The sequence below is a fragment of the Pelophylax lessonae genome (genome assembly GCF_965119305.1).
Source record: "Pelophylax lessonae genome assembly, chromosome: 9".
NCBI classification, from domain to species: Eukaryota; Metazoa; Chordata; class Amphibia; order Anura; family Ranidae; genus Pelophylax; species Pelophylax lessonae.
Genome location: NC_138776.1, coordinates 173660805 through 173680987, shown reverse-complemented (window position 1 = coordinate 173680987; position 20183 = coordinate 173660805). Strand labels below are relative to the sequence as shown.

The following is a 20183-nucleotide window of genomic DNA, read 5'->3' as shown; positions in this document are numbered from 1 at the left end:
CTTTACAAGCACCCAATAGTGGATTTAGTGCTACAGTACGGCCACTCTGTGCAGAATCGCGTATATATATACCTGATTTTGCACTTCTGGTTTTTGGGCGCTAGCGTGCATCCCCAGCGGCTCGCTCCCGCTGTGATTTTAAACAGTGGGAGCTGATCAGCGGGTCCCGTGGACCTGATGTCTGCCAGGACCTACCAATCGTTTATTACTCTGACAGAATGACAGTCGGTCTATGTAAACATGGCAGCCTGTCATTCTGTGAGTACAGAAGACATGGATCCTGTGTTCCTGTGAAGCAGGAACACCGATCCATGTCTTCAAGTAGTAAAAGCACCTCCCCCACAGTTAGTAAGCGCTCCCTGTAACTGTCCGCTGATCACTTTAAATCTTTGTTCAGCACTTACTGCCAGGTGGAACCTTTTTGCCTTCCTTTTGGTTCTCTGAGGAATGTTTAATCAGCAGAACCACTAGACCACTCCTCCTACTCCTCCTTCTCAGCTCTGAGGTAAACTTTCTGGTGACTCAGATTTCATACAGAGCATGTCAGAAGCATTTAATTTGAAAGGCGATTTCTAAAGTTTAAAGTTTTAGCACCCCTTGGCAAGCGGAGTGAGGTATGCAGTAAAAGTGCATATATATATATAGAAGTATATATGTTGTTAAACATAAATTGTGTCCATGCTGTTAGTTTTAATATGCTATAGATAATCCAAAGCATCCTGCATGTTGGCCATGTTTCCTTAGATGTTTTAATGTCATTTAGATATGTGTGCAGACAACTGTAATCCACCTTGTAACTTCACATTTGTAATTAACCTTGTAACCCCCTTTTTGGTGACCACTGTAAACAAATGTATTGTATGTCGTTTACAGTTTTCACGGTGCTACGGTGTTTATGATGCTTATGGTTTACGGTGCTCAAGGTGTTAAAGAGAATAACGTTCAACCCTCCTGCACACCTTTGATGCAAAAGTATAAAAGTACTGCACCCGTCAGAAGCTCTCCTCTCGTTATTCACTCGATGCCAAAGGGGCCACTACAGTGAAAACTCGACGCTGAAGTAACAACTCGTCACTGCCAGTGAAAACTCGTCGCTGCGGTGGAGACTCGACATCACCGGCTGCGTCGCGGTCTTCATCAAACTGTGAGTAAAGGCTTCCCAACGCCCCGCAGGACACGTGCGGATGCCATCTTGGCAACAGAGACTTGGCTGAAAAGTAAACGTGTCACGTGGACTTTTAAATATAGCGGGCTCTTTATATGTGATCTGGAAGCCGCCCTTAACTAGTATGCGAGCCAAATAGTTAATATTTTGCTAAAGCAGTGATTAAGTTATTACATGTGTGTTTAGAGGCCTAGTGTCAGATTTAAAGCAACGCTATCTTCCAAGTTCCTGATCCACTAAACTGCAGTTAGTTACGTAAAGGGTTAATTGTCTGGTTAGAAAGTGTCAGCAGAATATTCGTTTAAAACATTTTGTCGTACTGTATGCATTGCTTGCTAATCTTTAGTTACAAGTGTAAATGCCTGTTTTCTGTCGTAGCCCTTAGTAGCAAGTTTGAGCCAAGACTCATTCAAGTTAGGTTTCAGGCACACACACTTGAAAGGCAAAGGCACACTAGAACAAAATGTTGTCACCTGCTGAAGAAACAGACAAACCCATAGTCACCACAGGTTCAATCCAGAGATCGGAGCCTAACAGAAAAAGGCAAAGAAATGCACGAAGAAACAGTTAAGAAAAATGAAAAGGCATTCAACGAGGTGTACAACTCTTGGAAGGAGCTAGCAAAGGAATTTAGGACAAAGTTAAAGGATTTCTGCTCAACTGAAGACCTTAATACAAGATTGAAAGAGATTAAAGCCAAAGAAGCATTAGTACACCAACAGTATGAGTCCATGTGCCGAAATAATTCCACTACCCCGTACCTTGTTAAGAGAATGGATGCATGCACCGCGTTAACGGCTGAAATCTGCAACCTCATCAGCAAGCGGCTAGAGAATGTAGATGAAATCTTTAACGATCAACTTGAGAAGGAAAAGGTGAGGATGGTGCTTAATAAGAAAGAGCATGAGTCAGTCTTTGGAAACAGAAACTGTCCTCTCAGAGTCATTACCAGACTCCAACGCAAGCTCGAGAGCCACTTCCAGATCTAGCAAACGCGCAGACGCAGAAGCAGACCTTGCAGCCAAGATAGAACAGGCAAAGCTGAGCAAACTGGAGGCAGGAATTAAACTTAAGTTACAAGAGGAAAAGACAAGACTGAAACAGCTACAAGCAGAAAATGAAGTCAAAGTAGCTGCAGCAAGGGTGAAAGCCTACCACGCCTTTGATAGTCTTGAAATTTATGAACAGGAGACAGACCACAAGGTGCAATACCTCTGCCAAACTAATGAACCTCAAACCTCTTTGAATCCAAAGGCTGTGCCATTTCAACCTTCAAATACACCACTTGGGGTGTCAAGATCAAAAGAAGAAGCTAGTCTAACCCCAGAACTTGCAAGTCTGCTCATCTCCAACAGCCTCCCTTTACCTGAACCAACTGTATTTAAAGGTGATCCTTTGAAGTTTATAGATTGGAAGATATCCTTTATGGCGCTGATTGATCAGAAACCACTCCCTGTGTGTGAAAAAATGCTGTACTTGAACAGGTATCTCGGTGGTGAAGCTCAGAAGGCAGTGGAAGGTTTCTTCTATCGGAATTAAGAAGACGCTTATCTAGGTGCTTGGGGAATCCTACAGGACAGGTATGGAGGTCCATTCATAGTGCAAAGAGCTTTCAGAGAAAGGTTGGCTAAATGGCCAAAGATATCAGCAAACGACCCTGTAGCATTAAGAGAGTTTGCGGATTTCCTTCAAGGTTGTGTGGCGGCCATTCCTCATGTTAAAGGTCTACCTATTCTAAATGATTGTGAAGAAAACCACAAGCTTCTCAAGAAACTGCCTGAATGGATCGTGTGGAGATGGAGTCGCATAGTTGTGGACGAGCTAGACAAGTCTCAAGAATACCCAACCTTTGCTTGCTTCACAGAGTTCCTGCAAAGGGAAGCTAAGATTGCATGCAACCCCATTGCCTCTCCTTTCCTCCTCAGTACTAATGCCCCGTACACACGTGCAGATTATCTGAAGACTTTTGTCTTCAGATTTACCTTTTCTAAGTAGTGCAAGGGCCTGCCAGATTGCATACAAATTGAAAGTGTTTAGGTTTGACCTCATATTATATGGTTTTGGTAAGTCTACAGACAAAAGTCTTCAGATAATCTGCACGTGTGTACGGGGCATCAGACTACAGATGAGAGAATTCCCAAGAGAGCCAAGGCGCTCAACACAAGCACTCAAACAAAGCCCTCTACCTTCAACGTTCCAGAGATCTCAGCTTCAAGACCAAAACCACCTTGTCTAGTCTGCAAAGACGAAACACACGGTGTCGCTAAATGTCCGACTTTTGGAGCAAAGACCATCGATGAAAAGAAGGCCTTCATTCATGAAAACTACCTCTGCTTTGGTTGCTTAAGAAAGGGCCACACTACAAAAAAACTGCAAAGGAAGACACACGTGTAGCATATGCAGTCGACGTCATCCAACCTGTTTGCACATACAGAGAAACACTGAGCCTGTCAAAACATCAAACGATGATTCAGTAGCCATGAGAAATAAGGCAAACGACAACGTTCCCAAAGTTATGTCCCATACTTTGACAAGACATACTTCTGCCACATTCTGCATTGTTCCAGTTCTGTTGTCAGCTACGGCGGAGCCTCAGAGGGAAATCCTCACTTATGCCTTACTTGACACGCAGAGTGATTCAACCTTTATTCTGGCAGACCTGGTATCGAAGCTAAGTGTGAGCACCAAGCCGTTACAGCTAAATCTCAGCACAATGACAGCTGTTGACACAGTTATATCCAGCCAAATTGCTCATGGTCTGCGAGTGCGTGGTTTCAACTCTAAAGCTCAAGTCCAACTCCGTCAAGCCTATACAAGAGATTTCATTCCAGTAGATAAGTCTCACACTCCGCTACACTCCCTAGGTACACATTTAACCCTTTGATCGCCCCGGATGTTAACACCTTCCTTGCCAGTGTCAATAGTACAGTAACAGAGCATATTTTTAGCACTGATTACTGTATTAATGTCACTGGCCCCCTAAAGGGTCAAAAGTATCAGGTGTCTGATTTGTCCGCCGCAATATCGCAGTGCCTCTATAAGTCGCTGATCACTGCCATTACTTGGAAAAAAAAATCCCACAGTTTGTAGATGTTGTACCTTTTGCGCAATCAATATACGTTTATTGGGATTTTTTTTTTTTTTTTTTACCAAAAATATATAGCAAAATACATATTGGCCTAAAATGATGAAGATATATGATTTTTAACTTTTTTTTGGATGTGTTCTAGAGCAGAAAGTAAAAAATATAGTTTTTTTTTTTTTTCAAGATTGTCAGTCGTTCTTTGTTTCTAGCTCAAAAAATAACAACCGCATAGGTGATCAAATACCACCAGCTCCATTTGTGGAAAAAAAAGGAACATAAATTTTATTAGGGTACAGCGTCGCAAGCCTGCGCAATTGTCAGTTGAAACAATGCAGTGCCGGAACGAAAAAAATGGCCTGGTCAGGAAGGGGAGTAAACCTTCCAGGGCTAAAGTGATTAAAGCGGAGTTCCACCCTGGATTTTTTTTTTTTTTTTTTAATACCCCCGGGACAGTCAGGGCTAGTACATTCCACAATGGCTAGCCTCTGATCTGTCCCGGGTTGCACTTACCTGTTAGGACAAATACTTACCTTGCAAACGTCTTGTCCAGCGCTGCCATCTCAGATGTGGGCAGCTTGAAGCCAGCGAGATCCCCTTCAGCGTCTTCTTCCGCCTTCTTTGGTCCCACGATGCTCTGCGCCGGCCCCGACGTCACTTCCGGGTCGCGCGCGTCATCCCTCTACAGCTTCTGGGCATGCCCAGAAGCTGTTTAGAAGGGGATGACGCGCGCGACCCGGAACTGACGTCGGGTCCGGTGCAGGCGCAATGATTCCTGGGAGCTATGACGTTCAGCTCCCAGGAATCATTGCAGAGCCAGGAAGTGACGACGGGCCGCGGCCGAGGAAGGAGGAAGAAGGAAGTAAGGTAAGTATTTTTTCTTCGCTACGAGGTAAGTAAAAAAAAAAAAAATATGCGATTATCCATTTCTTTTTCAGGTGACCCGGAGCGAGAAGATGGAGGTAAGTATAAAAATAGGGTGGAACTCCACTTTAAATAAAAGTAGGCCAACAAGCCCTCAAATGGAAATGTTTGGCATGGACTGTACTCGCTAGCGGGCACTACACTTGAGCTATTCAACCTTAAACTCTACACTTACCTCCCGCAATCCTGAGCTGTCAGGGCTCCCATTATCCGCTCTGCAGGTTCAGGGATTTGAAATCCCTGCTGCTTTCTCTCATTTTTGTCCAGCACTTCCCGGACAGGACCAGACAGATTCTAATTGGTCAGCACTGTCACATGGTGCTGACAAGCTTTCTATAAAGGTGAACTAGTACTTTGTTATGTGAATAAAAACATAGTCTGAGCCCTGGGTCACACTTGTGTGGATGGTTCCTGCTGAGGGTCTGCACCTGTTCCTGCAGCCGCAATGACCTGCACAGAAAATGCAGGAGATGCATGTGGGTGTCATTAATCCTAATGGCAGCAGCACATGCTGGAAATCCATAGTTTCCATGTGGGCTGCGATTTCAAAAATAGAGCAGGGCACTTGTCCCTGTATTTTCAGGAGGTACAGCATCCCATTCAAATGTACAGAGCCACAGAAGTGTTAACCAGACCCTAGTCTTAGGCCATGTTATCACCATATACGGTACATTTCCATATACCAGTGATGCTGTTGTCTCCTGTTCTTGTTCCTCCAGTACAGACTTGTTTCATTGAAACTTGAAATTCCTTAAAGCAGGTCATCAGAAACTGACAGTAATCACACAGTAATTCATCATGGTACAAATTAGTATGCCATTTACGCAATACTATATCCACATGACTCTGGGATACCTTTCATTGTGTGTTTCATCTTAGAGTGTTTTATGAGTGCCACGTGATTTATCACTGAGATTTGTTATAGACTACAACTATATCATTATTCCTTTTGCAAGACTTCTCAAAGCTGTGGAATTTTCTATAGAAACCAGTCACTTTTATATTATTTGGGGCTTGTTCACATTAGGTGCAGTGACTGGCAAATTTCTGCACTGAATAAGCAGCAAAGACATATAGAAATCAATTGTTTTCTATGTGCCCTGGGCACACTGCAATGCTGGTGTAATGCAGGGCCATCTTAAAGCATGGGAACCAGGGGACCCTGCAGTCTTCCCCCCCCCCCCCCCTCCCCAGCCCCCTGAAGCACATGTGGACAGAGCAGTATAATTGGTGCAGCGGGAGAGGGAAATGACTGAAACCGATTTTCTACATGGCTCTCTGAAAGCTGGAATCTCCTCTTCCCTTCCATAGACTTTCAGCTGCTGCAAAGAGAGCCACTCTGTCCACATGTGATTCCTCCTGCTGCCCGGGTCCCCGCTGTGTGTACCCTGCCATGTGCCTGCCATGCAATGTGCCCCCCCCCCCCCCACAGCACTGCCTGCTTTCCTCTTTTCACACTGGCTGCTGTGTGCCCCCTGCTGTGTGCCTCCCATGTAATGTCCCCCCCCCCCCCCCACAGCACTGCCTGCTTCCCTCTGTTCCCGCTGGCTGCTGTGTGCCCCCTGCTGTGTGCCTCCCATGTAATGTGCCCCCCCCCCCCCCACAGCACTGCCTGCTTCCCTCTGTTCCCGCTGGCTGCTGTGTGCCCCCTGCTGTGTGTCTCCCATGTAATGTGCTCCCCCCCCCCCCCACACAGCACTGCCTGCTTCCCTCTGTTCCCGCTGGCTGCTGTGTGCCCCCCGCTGTGTGCCTCCCATGTAATGTGCTCCCCCCCCACAGCACTGCCTGCTTCCCTCTGTTTCCGCCGGCTGCTGTGTGCCCCCTGCTGTGTGTCTCCCATGTAATGTGTTCCCCCCCCCCCCCCACAGCACTGCCTGCTTCCCTCTGTTTCCGCCGGCTGCTGTGTGCCCCCTGCTGTGTGTCTCCCATGTAATGTGCTCCCCCCCCCCCCCCCCACAGCACTGCCTGCTTCCCTCTGTTTCCGCCGGCTGCTGTGTGCCCCCTGCTGTGTGTCTCCCATGTAATGTGCCCCCCCCCCCCCACAGCACTGCCTGCTTCCCTCTGTTCCCGCTGGCTGCTGTGTGCCCCCTGCTGTGTGCCCCCTGCTGTGTGCCTCCCATGTAATGTGCTCCCCCCCCCACAGCACTGCCTGCTTCCCTCTGTTTCCGCCGGCTGCTGTGTGCCCCCTGCTGTGTGTCTCCCATGTAATGTGCTCCCCCCCACAGCACTGCCTGCTTCCCTCTGTTTCCGCCGGCTGCTGTGTGCCCCCTGCTGTGTGTCTCCCATGTAATGTGCTCCCCCCCACAGCACTGCCTGCTTCCCTCTGTTCCCGCTGGCTGCTGTGTGCCCCCTGCTGTGTGCCTCCCATGTAATGTCCCCCCCCCCCACAGCACTGCCTGCTTCTCTCTGTTCCCGCTGGCTGCTGTGTGCCCCCTGCTGTCTGTCACCCATGTAATTTGCCCCCCCCCCACAGCACTGCCTGCTTCCCTCTGTTCCCGCTGGCTGCTGTGTGCCCCCTGCCATGTGCCCACCATGTAATGTGCTCCCCTGTCCACAGCACTGGTCTGGAGTCCGGTGCGGTTTTGTTCACCGGTTCAAGTGCGAATCAGGTGCCAACTGTTACTTGAATTCACACCTAAACCAGAACCAAAATCGCATAGGACCTTTTTCAGAAATGGGCCCCGGCCGCCCTGGACATGTGTGAACTGCCTCCATTGAAAGCAAGTCCAATTTAGATGCAATGCGAATCTGATGCGGTTAAAAATGAATCAGATTCGCATATATGTGAACCAAGCGTACAGGAAAGCCTTGCAGCAAAAAAAAGCTGTTTAACCTAAAACAAAGACCCACCCCATCAACACAAAATAAAAAAAATGTACCCCCCAAATAAATGAACCCCCCCCCCATACGCAAACATTTACTTTTTTTCAAAAGGAAGCCTTGCACAAAAAAAGTGTACTATGGATGAGACCTAATAGACTACCAATCAGAAATAAAGTAGAAGAAAAAAAAGTTTAGGATTTTCAAACAGCTGTAACTACTGTAAATGTGAAAACTCGTGCTTTATGCAAATGTAGGTGCATTTTTCTTTGTTTAGTAGTACATATGATGCTTTTTTTCCTTGACTTGAAAGCTATGTACATTATATTGATGTATACTGCCCTCTATTGTTCACAAAGAGTAATACCAAGCCTTGCATTTCTTTTCAAAATGTTCATTTCGGCTGCTGCTTAACCAGCTTATTTCTGACACTTGTTGTTTACAAGTTAAAATCAGTATTTTTTGCTAAAAAAATTACTTAGAACCCCCAAACATTATATATATTTTTAACAAAGACTATAGAGAATAAAATGGTGGTTGTTTAACTATTGTTTGTCACGCGGTATTTGTGCAGCGACCTTTTAAATGCAATTTTTGTTGGAAAAAATACACTTCACTGAATTTAAAAAAATTAAACCGTAAAGTTAGCCCAATGTTTTTTGTATATTGTGAAAGATGATGTCACATCGAGTAAATAGATACCTAACATTTTTTGGTTTAAAATTGCGCACACTCGTGGAATGACGACAAACTACGGTACTTAAAAATCTCTATAGGTGACGATTTAAAAATGTTTAACGGGTACCAGTTTAGAGTTACAGAGGAGGTTTTCTGCTAGAATTTTTGCACTCTCTCTGGCGATCGCGGCGATACCTCACATGTGTGGTTTGAACACTGTTTATATTTGCGGGCGCGACTTATGTATGAGTTATCTTTGGTGCGCAAGCTCACAGGGATGGGGGCCCTTTAAAAAAAAAAAAATGTTTTTCTTATTTATTTCATTTTTAACACTGTTCCTTAAAAAAAATTAAAAAAAATCTGATCACTTTTATTGCTGTCACAAGGAATGTAAACATCCCTTGTGACAGTAATAGGCAGTGACAGGTACTCTTTATGGAGGGATCTGGGGTCTAAAAGACTCCAAGCCCCTCCACTGCACTTCAAAGTATTCAAAACGCTGAAATCAGCAATTTTGACTTTTTTTTTTTTTAATCTTTAACCACTTGCCGACCGCCGCACGCCGATCTACGTCGGCGGTCAGCCCCTCACAGGCAAAGTGACGTAGGGCTACGTCACTAGCTTGTGAGGGACTAGGGAGCGAGCGCGCGCCGCCGGAGGCGCGCTCCCGCTCCCGCGTGGTCACGGACCCCCCCCGCGCGTGTGACCGGCGGACCCGATGTCCGCCGGCCACTCTGCGATCGGCGGGGGAGAGGGAGAAAGTCAGGCAGCTTGTGTAAACAAGCTGCCTGTCATTCTCCCCTCTGTATGAGAGCTGATCATATGGATCTACTATGTAGATCCGTTGATCACTCTGCATACAGCTGAAGCCACAGCCAATCACAGTAAGAATCACGCCCCTAGGGACACACACAGCCCCTCCCTCTCAAATAAAGTTAACCTCTTCACTACCAGTGTATTTTTACAGTAACAGTGCATATATATAGCACTGATTACTGTAGAAATGTCACTGGTAACCCCAAAAGTGTCAAAAATGTCAGTCAAGGGTCCAATCTGTCCGCCGCAATGTCGCAGTACCGCAAAAAAAATCGCAGATCGCCGCCATTACGCGTTAAAAAAAAACAACAAAAATGACAAAAATCTTTCCCTTAGTCAGTAAACGCAATAACTTTTGCGCAAACCAATCAAAATACGCTTTTTGCGATTTTTTTTACCAAATATAGGTAGCATAAAACAAATTGGCCGAAAATGTTAAAAAATTTTGATTTTTACATTTTTTTTGGGGGGAATTTCATATAAAAAAAAGGGAAAAATATTGCTATTTTTGCAAAATTGACGCTCTTTTTTTGTTTATAGCGCGTGATTAAAAAATCGCACAGGTGATCAAATACCGCCAAAAGAAAGCTCTGTTTGTGGGAAAAAAAGGACGCCAAATTCGTTTAGGTACAGCGTCGCACGACCGCGCAATTGTCCATTAAAGTCACGCAGTGCCGAATCGCAAAATACCCCCTGGTCGTTTAGCAGCCAAATCCTCCGGGGCTTAAGTGGTTAAAGAGGAAGTAAACCCTCCTCTAAAACTTTTACCTATAGGTAAGCCTATGATAAGGCTTACCTATAGGTACTGTAAATATCTCCTAAACATGTACCGTTTAGGAGATATTTACCTTACATGCAGCCAGTGACGTCACTGGCGCATGCGCTCTGAAGGAACGGCCACTGGTGCCGTTTCTTCAGAGACCCGTGCCGTTACTGCCGGCTCCCGCGCGCGTGCGCGGGAGTGATGTCACCGCGGCTCCGGCCAATCAGATGGCCGGATGCCGAGATCCCGGAAGACATGTCGCCCGTCATAGAGGTGAGCGGACGGCACGGCGGGGGCTCGTTCTAAGGTAAGTATTTCATAATGAGCTAGTATGCGATGCATACTAGATCATTATGTGTTTCTCTTTCAGCTTGTAAAGAACAAAATAATAATTGAACTGAGTTTACAACCTCTTTAACCGATAGTGGCTTTGTGACGTCGCTTCCGGGTTACTTGATCGGAGACCCGATCGAAATAGAATCTGGCTTCGTTCGGGAATCTATCCAGCCGGCGGACGTGCTGCTTCCTCATTCCACATAAGAGAGATGGATGGAGGAAATTCTCCCACTGCTGTATTGTATGCTAACAGCGGAAATTTGAATTGTCTGAAATCTAAAACTCCTGCATTAAACATAATAAAGCAAAAAAATGAACAAGCCTAAGGATTTAAATAATAAAAATAAATAAAAGGTATGGCGCTAACTGAAACCAACCAACATTAATAATAATAATATAGTAAAGAACTTAATTCATGATAACAATCCTTCATGATGCAAATTTGCGAAATTCCAAACAATAGTGTTTAACTGCTTGCCGACCACCTGCCGTAGTTTTACTGCGTCAGGTCAGCTTTGTCCCGCAAAACGATGTACCTGTGCGTTGCTTTGCAAGACCGCTAGTGGGGGCGTCCGTGCGCTGCCAGAGGCGCATGCACGCACTGATTGGCCACAGGGGTAACCAATCAACGGGTCCGGCAGCTGCGATGTCCGACGAGCACCCGCAATTACTCCCTGTGGTTGCAAACATGGCAGACTGCTGTTCTGTCAGCTATGAACACAGGGATTCTGTGTTCCTCCTATTTAGGAACACAGGTCTCTGTGTTCATTCAGTAAGCACACACCCCCCCACAGTTAGAAAGCACCCCCTAGGGACACATTTAACCCTTTGATCACCCCTGGTGTTAACCCCTTCCCTGTCAGTGTCATTAGTACAGTGACAGTGCATATTTTTTAGCACTGATTACTGTAGTAATGTCACTGGTACCCCCAAAAGTGTCAAAAATGTCAGTTAGGTGTTCGACCTGTCCGCCGCAATGTCACAGTCCCGCTAAAAATCGCAGATCGCCACCATTACTAGTAAAAAAAAAAAAAAAATTACATAAATCTTTCCCCTAGTTTGTAGACACGATAACTTATTGGGATTTTTTTTACCAAAAATGTGTAGCAGAATACAAATTGGCTTAAATTGATGAAAACCCTTAATGTTTCCTTTTAAAAAGATATCTAAATTATTATTATTTTTTTTAAATTGCACTGCTTATAGTCAGCAAGCTGTGTTGTATTATTTAAAATGTTACTAAACCCACAACAGTAAAATCAGTCTGTATATGCAGTAAAGCATGCTTGTTATACTCACTGTGGAACCTAAGGGTAATCCTCTGCATTGTGTGAAAAGGGTGTTTGATCCTGTCTTCTCTGATCCTCCCTTCTTCCACTGTCCCCAATTATCTCCTGATAGAACAGAGCCTTGGGGGTACTCTGGACATGCTGTTTGTTGTGTATTGCCAGAGGGTTTCTTCTATTTTGGAAGAGTGCATGTGATCAGCACAGGGCCAATCACCACTGTCCAGACAGAGGGTCAGGGGTCCTGCAACCTCATAGGACAATCAGGGGAGAATGAAAACTCCTCCTCCAAGCTTTAACCAGACACTGATAGAAGTCACAAGACTGCTATATACTGCTGATGAGAAAATGTATTTATCAGTTTATATTCACTACAAACAGGGCCGGTGCTAGACTATTTTACGCCCTAGGCAAGACCAGCTACTTGCGCCCCCCCCAAAAAAAGGGAAAAGGTTAAAAACTCCTCTATGTAATACCCAGTGACCCTGATCTGATGGTTCCTCCATGTTATGCTGTCATACCCAGTGACCCCCATTTTCCTTCATGTCCTTATGTCCCTCTATGTCACACCCAGGGACCCTGATGTTTTTCCATGTCACATCCTGGTACCCCAATATTCCTCAATGTCATGCTGTCATACCCAGTGACCCCAATGTTCCTCTATGTCACACCAGGGGCCCCTGATGTTCCTCCATGTCATACTCAGAGAGACCCTGATGTTTTTACATGTCACACCTGGGGACATCAATCCCCCATGGCACACAAAGGGACACCAATTTCTCAGGGCACACATGGTGACCCCGAACCCCTGTTACACCCAGTGACCCCTATCCCCCATGTCACACCTAGTGACTCCAATTCACCATGGCAAACCTGGTGACCCCAATTCCATTTCACACCAGGGATCCTCCATGTCACACCCCGGGACCCTGATCCCCTGTTCTGGGGACACCCACTGGGCAGTATGAAGAGAGTGGTCCGCACCCTGCCCTCCTTCACCGTGATCCTGCTGATTCCTTTTCCCAGGACGCTCCTCTCCTGGACCACAGTGCTCACCACGGCTCCAACTGGCTCATGGTGGATGGAGAAGCAGCAGTCAGTGCCGAGCTCCGGCTCAGGTTCAGCTCTCCTCCACTCCCTGCTTAATATCGACCCAGGGAAGTGAACGGCTGCCCACCAGCTCAGTGCAGAGTATCACTTCCTGCTCGGGGTTTAGGCCACTCAGCTCCAGCCGAAGAGGATCATCATGCAGGCAGCACTCCGGTGGGCTCCCTTCCTGCCTATTGGGGCCCCCCCCCCAAACAGCGGTCGAAAGCCAAGGCCTGGTAGTTCTGCCACTGCCCCAGACACCTATCATCTTCCTCTGTCCCTTCTTCCTCGCCCACTGCCGCCTCTCCCCTCAGCTCACAAGGATCATTAATGACGGAGAGAGAGTGCCGACTCATGGCTACGCCCCTAGGTGGCAATGTGCCCTAGGCGGCTGCCTAGTTTGCCTAGTGGAAGCACCGGCCCTGACTACAATAATTGCATTCCCATGTTCTGTGTACTGGGAGAGGCCTGATATAGTGAATTCATACAAAAATCCTGGCGCTGTGGTGCAGGTGACCAGAGTTCAAGGATGGGATGGTGAGGACAGATGATACCCAAAGAAAGCCACCATCAGCTAAAAGTCCATGTCCGGGCTGCAGCCTACCCAAACCCAGATCCTGACTGAGAGAGAGATAGTGCAACAAAATAGGGTATACTGGCGCTCCCAGACACAGTGTATAGTGAATGCAGGCTCCTGGGTTTAGTAACACTTAGATAGATAATCTCCTGCAAGGCCATTTGGCACAGAAGTCCTGAACCCTGCAGTATCCGGCCAACAGGAAGGGCATATACCATACCATACCATATACCATACCATACCATACACAGGTCCCACAGTATGTAGGAACACATCCAGCCTCTCTTGCTTGCTCCCGAGAGGGACTAAGGACTATGGCCTATGAGATTTGCAGGATGCAAAGAGCAGTGCACATGACCACAACTAATGTGCACTGCCTGTTCCAAACAAATGGAAATGAGGGGGAAAAGGAGAGGTTCAAAAAGGGATATTACAAGGAGGCAGAAAAACAGTAGATGGGCATGGATTATTTTTGGAGAATAGAAATAGCATTTAGTGTCACTTTCTTGGCCGTGTAATTAGGGTTGCTACCTCATCCCTATTAAACCAAACACATATTAATTACACAGGTTCTGGGGCGAATTTAATGCACATAAGGCACCAAGTGAGTTTAAATACCACCTTAATCAGCCACAGAACCTGTGTAATTAATATGTGTTCAGTTTTAAAGGTATGAGGTGGTAACCCTACATGTAATCTATGTTTCATCAAATTGTTTCTTACAGTATTTTTCTGCCTCCGTGTAAGGTCCTATGTGAGCTCTCTGACCTCTCCTTTTCCCTCTCACTTCTGTTTATTTGTAACAAACAGGGCATGTTAGTTACCATGATGTACACTGCTCTATGCACACGATAAATCCCATTGTCCATAGTCTCTAGTCCATCTCTGGAAGGAGCAAGAGAGGGTGGTTATGACATGATATCACTTCCGGTTACAGGAACCTTAAAGGCGCCAGGTTTTAAAAAAAATGACAGTATTCAAAATAGCCAAATTTGCTGTTTTGAATGCTTTTAAGTGCAAAGGAGTGATTTGGGGTCTTTTAGACCCCAGGTCCCTCCATAAAGAGTACCTGTCACTGCCTATTACTGTCACAAGGGATGTTTACATTCCTTGTGACAGCAATAAAAGTGATAAAAAAAAAAAAAAACATTAAGAGCCCATTCAGACTAGCGCGACTTGTCAGGCGACTTGTCAGCCTGACAAGTCGTGCTCGGTCGCGGTCAATTGAGTAGTAAATGACCCGTTCTAATAGGAGCGACACAAGTCGCTCCGACTTAGAAAAAGGGTCCTGTACTACTTTGGGGCGACCTCGGAGCGACTTGCATAGACTTCCATTATGTGAAGTCCCTGCAAGTCGCTCCGAAGTCGTGGTGCACGGGACTGACAAGTCGCCTCCCCAAGTCGTGCAGAGTCGTGTCGCCCCAGTGTGAACCGACTCTTAGGCCCCGTTCACACTGGGGCGACGCTACTTGCCGGGGCGACCTCGGAGCGGCCGGCACGGACTTCATAACATTGAAGTCAATGCAGGTCGCTCCGACTCGCCCCAAAGAAGCTCCGGACCCTTTTTCTAAGTCGGAGCGACTTGTGTCGCTCCTATTAGAACCGGTCCGCAGCTTCTCTATGGAAGGCGACCTACGGCGACCTGTCAGGCGACCATATGTAAACGGTGTTCAAACCATACATGTGAGGTATCGCCACAATTGTTGGAGCGAGAGAAATAATTCTAGCAATGGACCTCCTCTGTAACTCTAAACAGGTAACCGTTAAAATATTTTAAATTGTCCCCTATGGAGATTTTTAAGTACCATAGTTTGTCACCATTCCACGAGTGTGCGCAATTTTAACCACTTCTGGACCGGAAGATTTTCCCCCTTAATGACCAGACCATTTTTTGATTTGGCACTGCATTACTTTAACAGGCAATTGCCCTGTCATGCAACGCTGTACCCCAAATAAAACGGATGTCCTGTTTTTACCGCAAATAGAGCTTTTTTTTTTTGGTGGTATTTGATCACCTGTGCGATTTTTATTTTTTGCGCTATAGACAAAAAAAAGAGCGACAATTTTGGAAAAAAAAAAAATACAATATTTTTCACTTTCTGCTACTGTATATAACAACCCCAATAAAAAAATAAATAAAAATCGAATTGTTTTAGATCATTTTAGGCCAATTTGTATTCTGCTACATATTTTTGGTAAAACCAATCCCAATAAGCGTATTTTGATTGGTTTGCGCAAAAGTTATCGTGTCTACAAACTAGAGGAAAGGTTTGTTATTTTTTTACTAGTAATGGCGGCGATCAACGATTTTTAGAGGGACTGCGACAATGCGGGGGGGACTTACTGACATTTTGACACTTTTGGGGGGACCAGTGAAATTACTACAGTAATCAGTGCTAAAAATATGCACTGTTACTGTAATAATTTCGCTGGCAAGGAAGGGGTTAACACCAGGGGCGATCAAAGGGAATAAATGTGAGCCTAGGGGGTGTTTTCTAATTGTGGGGGGGGGGGGGTGGGCTTGTAATATCAACGGCGATTCGCGGGAACCTGCCGACCTGTCACCGTATAACTGCGGTGGCTGGTCGGCAAGTGGTGTGTTAGGTATCTATTTACTCGGCGTAACATCATCTTTCACATTATAAAATAAAATGGAATACCTTTTACTGTTTTTTTTTTTTTTTTTACATCGTGAAAGTGTATTCCAAAAGAATTGCTATCGAAAGACCACTGAGCAAATACCGTGCGACATAAAATATTGCAACGATCGCCATTTTATTCTCTAGGGTCTCTGCTAAAATACATATATATATATTTATATATATATATATATATATATATATATATATATATATATATATATATATATATATGTTTGGAGGTTCTAAGTAATTTTCTAGCAAAAAATGCTGATTTTTAACTTCTAAGTAACAAATGTCGGAAAAAGGCTTAGGCATGGAGGGGTAAAACCAGAGTTTAGTGTCACTAACATTGGCAATAGACGGTATCTACGGTGGAGTACCCACCTCACTATCCTAATATTTGATATTATTCAGTAGGGTGATTGTGTATAGTATATGTCTGGGAAAACTATGCGAGTTACCTTGCTTACAACACTGGTTGCAGTTACAACATTTTCTGCTCCTTCTACCGTCTTCGTGGCAACTTGATTTACGCCACTAACCACAGCTCCTCCCACAACATGAGCCTGCTCTTTGGTCTTTTCAGCGACTAAAAATGACAACAAAGCAAGCAAAAAGTAAATATTTCAGAAATGACTTCCTCCCCACTCAGCGGGTTTCGTCCTCGAACAATATGTTTTGACTGACACAGATTTCCCTTACTATTTTATGCTGTAAAATCGTGTTATTCTTACAACAAAGACAGAAATAGTGACATGACATTTTGAAAACTTTTCTTTAGAATATCACAGTTGCATTTTGACTTTTTAATATCAAATAGATATTGCTAATGACTAACTCTACTCAAAACCAATTTTTTACTTTTGCTGGCTACATTTGTTTTTTTAATGGCTTTTTTTATTTCTTGGGACTCTAAGTGTCGGTTCACACTACCGGGGCACGACTTCGGGGGCAACCTGTGAAGTCGCGTGCACTGTGACTTCGGCGCGACTTGCACGGACTTCATATAATGAATGTCAATGCAAGTCGCTCCGATGTCGCCCCGAAGTAGTACAGGAACTATTTTCTAAGTCGGAGCGACTTGAGTCGCTCCTATTAGAACGGTTCCCGTAGCACTGCATGGACCGCGACTTGTCAGGCTGACCAGTCGCCTGACCAGTCGCGGTAGTGTGAATGGGCACTTATGGCAATATGTCTCAACCAAAATGTATTTTCTGTGCAGCTAATGTGTTCATTACAAAGCCAAATAGTGGTATTACAAGTTTTAACATACACTATATTACCAAAATTACTGGGATACCTGCCTTTACACGCACATGAACTTTAATGGCACCCCAGTCTTAGTCCTTAGGGTTCAATATGGAGTTGGCCCACCCTGTGCAGCTATAACAGCTTCAACTCTTTTTGGAAGGCTGTCCATAAGGTTTAGAAGTGTGTCTATGTGAATGTTTGACTGTTCTTCCAGAAGCGCATTTGTGAGGTCAGGCACTGATGTTGGATGAGAAGGCCTGGCTTGCAGTCTCCGCTCTAATTCATCCCAAAGGTGTTCTGTCGGATTGAGGTCAGGATTCTGTGCAGGCCAGTCAAGTTCCTTCACCTCAAACTCACTCATTCATGTCCTTATGGACCTTGCTTTGTGCACTTGTCTACAGGCGAGCGCAGAGGCGTGCACACCCCAATCACCCCGTGAGGCACATATTTCCCCTGATCAGACCCTTGATAGTTCACGAAATAAAAAAAGTATTTTTTTTTTGTTTTTTTCTGCTAAAAAATAAAATTGTAAAAAATACCCTACTGAAACCAATCTCTGCCCTTATGACACCATCCACTGCTCTACTGAGACCATCAGTATATATACACATGCACACACACGCATACAGTAGATGTTTGAGTTTTGGGGTGCAAATCCTAATGAAATAAGCTGTGCACACCTATGCACTGGTTCAAATAATTTGGTGGAGGGGGATTATGGTGTGGGGTTGTTTTTCAGGGGTTGGGCTTGGCCCCTTAGTTCCAGTGAAGGGAATTCTTAAGTGCCGGTTCACATTGGTGCGATGTGAGAACCCTGCAAATCCACTGAAGGTTCCCGCATCGCACCCAAGTTCACACTGCCATATGCGAACTGCATGGAGTGTCAATACAAAGTTAACGACACCGCCAGTTTAGTTTGCATATCGCAGTGCGAACTGTCAGTTCGGACAGGAATTGGTCGCATAGGTGTGAATACCCATGTGATCAGAGGACCAAAAAAAGGGTTCTGTGCGACATTGGTCTAAATGGGATGTAAATTCAGCCATGCAATCGGCATGGCTGAATTAGCATTGCACAGACATCACATGTGATTTGCACAGCAGTGCAGTGTGAATCACATGCGATGTCTGACTTCGCATATGTGTGAACCGGCACTAAAGAGTCAGCATACCAAGACATTTTGGACAATTTCATGCTCCCATCTTTGTGGGAACAGTTTAGGGATGGCCCCTTCCTGTTCCAACATGACTGCGCACCAGTGCACAAAGCAAGGTCCAAAAAGATATGGATGAGCGAGTTTGGGGTAGAAGAACTTGACTGACCTGCACAGAGTCCTGCCCTCAACCCGATAGGACACCTTAGGAATGAATTAGAGCAGAGATTGCAAGCCAGGCCTTCTCATCCACATCAGTGCCTGACCTCAAAAATGTGCTTCTGCATGAATGGTCAAAAATTCCCATAGACACACTCCTAAACCTTGTGGACAGCCTTCCCAGAAGAGTTGAAGCTGTTATAGCTGCAAAGGGGGGGCCAACTCAATATTGAACCCTACGAGCTGAGACTAGGATGTCTTTAAAGTTCATGTGCGTGTAAAGGCAGGTGTCCCAATACTTTTAGTAATAAAGTGTATATAACAGGACTGTCCTGACATAATACAGGTCCTAAAGGTGCCTACTGATATCAATGATTGTTTATTCTGACCATTTATGATCAGATCAGACAACGTTACCATGTCTGGTGTAGGCCCTGTAGGCAGGAGTGCTGATCTGATGGGTCAGATTTTTATTGTTTTTCCCCAAGAATGAGGCCATGTCTCTAAATGTCTGCTCATCCACTGCATGCACACCTACACAAAACTAATTGGATCCAGTAATCAATTCCAGGTCTGTAATGTGAAGCCAACAGTAAATTATTTATTGGTCTAATATCTATAGATTGGTGCTTGAACAGTGTATTGATTCAGGCTTCTTCAGCTTTTGATCTAGGGCAATTGTTTCAATGTCATGATTTTTATTTTTTATTTCTTTGTTAAATTGGGTGAGAATAAGTTCATGTCTGTCATTCTTTCCATCTGCGTTTTATTGGCAAGATTTTCCTTCACTTCCTGTCCTGTAGACACTATGAGAAGTGTCCAGACTGAGGAAAACCCCCACAAACAGTTGTCACCAGAACAAGTGTCCCCATTGTACAATTTATTTTCTATTCTTGCTCTGATAACTAGGGATGATCGAACGGTTCGGGTCAACCATCAGTTCGACCCCGAACATTGGCTGTTCGAGGTTCGGCCGAATTCCAAACTTTTTGCTGAAAAGTTCGGAATTCGGCAACCAGAACCAACCAAAATGCAATGGGACAGGAAATGGGCTTTAAAAGCCTGTGAATGGACCAGAACCATCAGTAAAAGCCAATTGAGGGGGCAGGAGAGTGCTAGGAATGTGATTGGAGTGACTAGGGGGTCCAGAGGCCAATCATTAGTGAATATGCCCCCCAGTATATAAGATAGCCCCCACCAAATTCCTAGCATTGTAATACAGGGACGTGAAAGAGAGTGGAAGCAGTTCTGTTACTTCTGCTTCAAAGTGTCATTTAGCAATTATTAGTGTGAGGAAAGGGATATCTAGTGTAGTTAGGGTACTATTTTCCACTATAGTTAGATTTAATAATTTAGTTTCTGTAGGGAAAGTGTTAAGTGTAAGGGGACCGTAGTGTAGTGTAGGGTTAACTTACTCTGACTTCAATGGCAGGGTGACAAAA

At 45.1% G+C, this 20183-nt stretch overlaps 1 protein-coding gene across 1 annotated transcript in view; it reads right to left on the bottom strand.

The window, feature by feature from the left end:
- SNCG (synuclein gamma) overlaps positions 1-20183 on the bottom strand; it is a 38082-nt gene that overhangs the window by 3789 nt on the left and 14110 nt on the right. The window contains exon 3 of the mRNA XM_082268036.1: positions 16640-16767. Within this exon, the coding sequence (XP_082124162.1) occupies positions 16640-16767 (128 nt within the window). The remainder of the gene's footprint in view (positions 1-16639; positions 16768-20183) is intronic.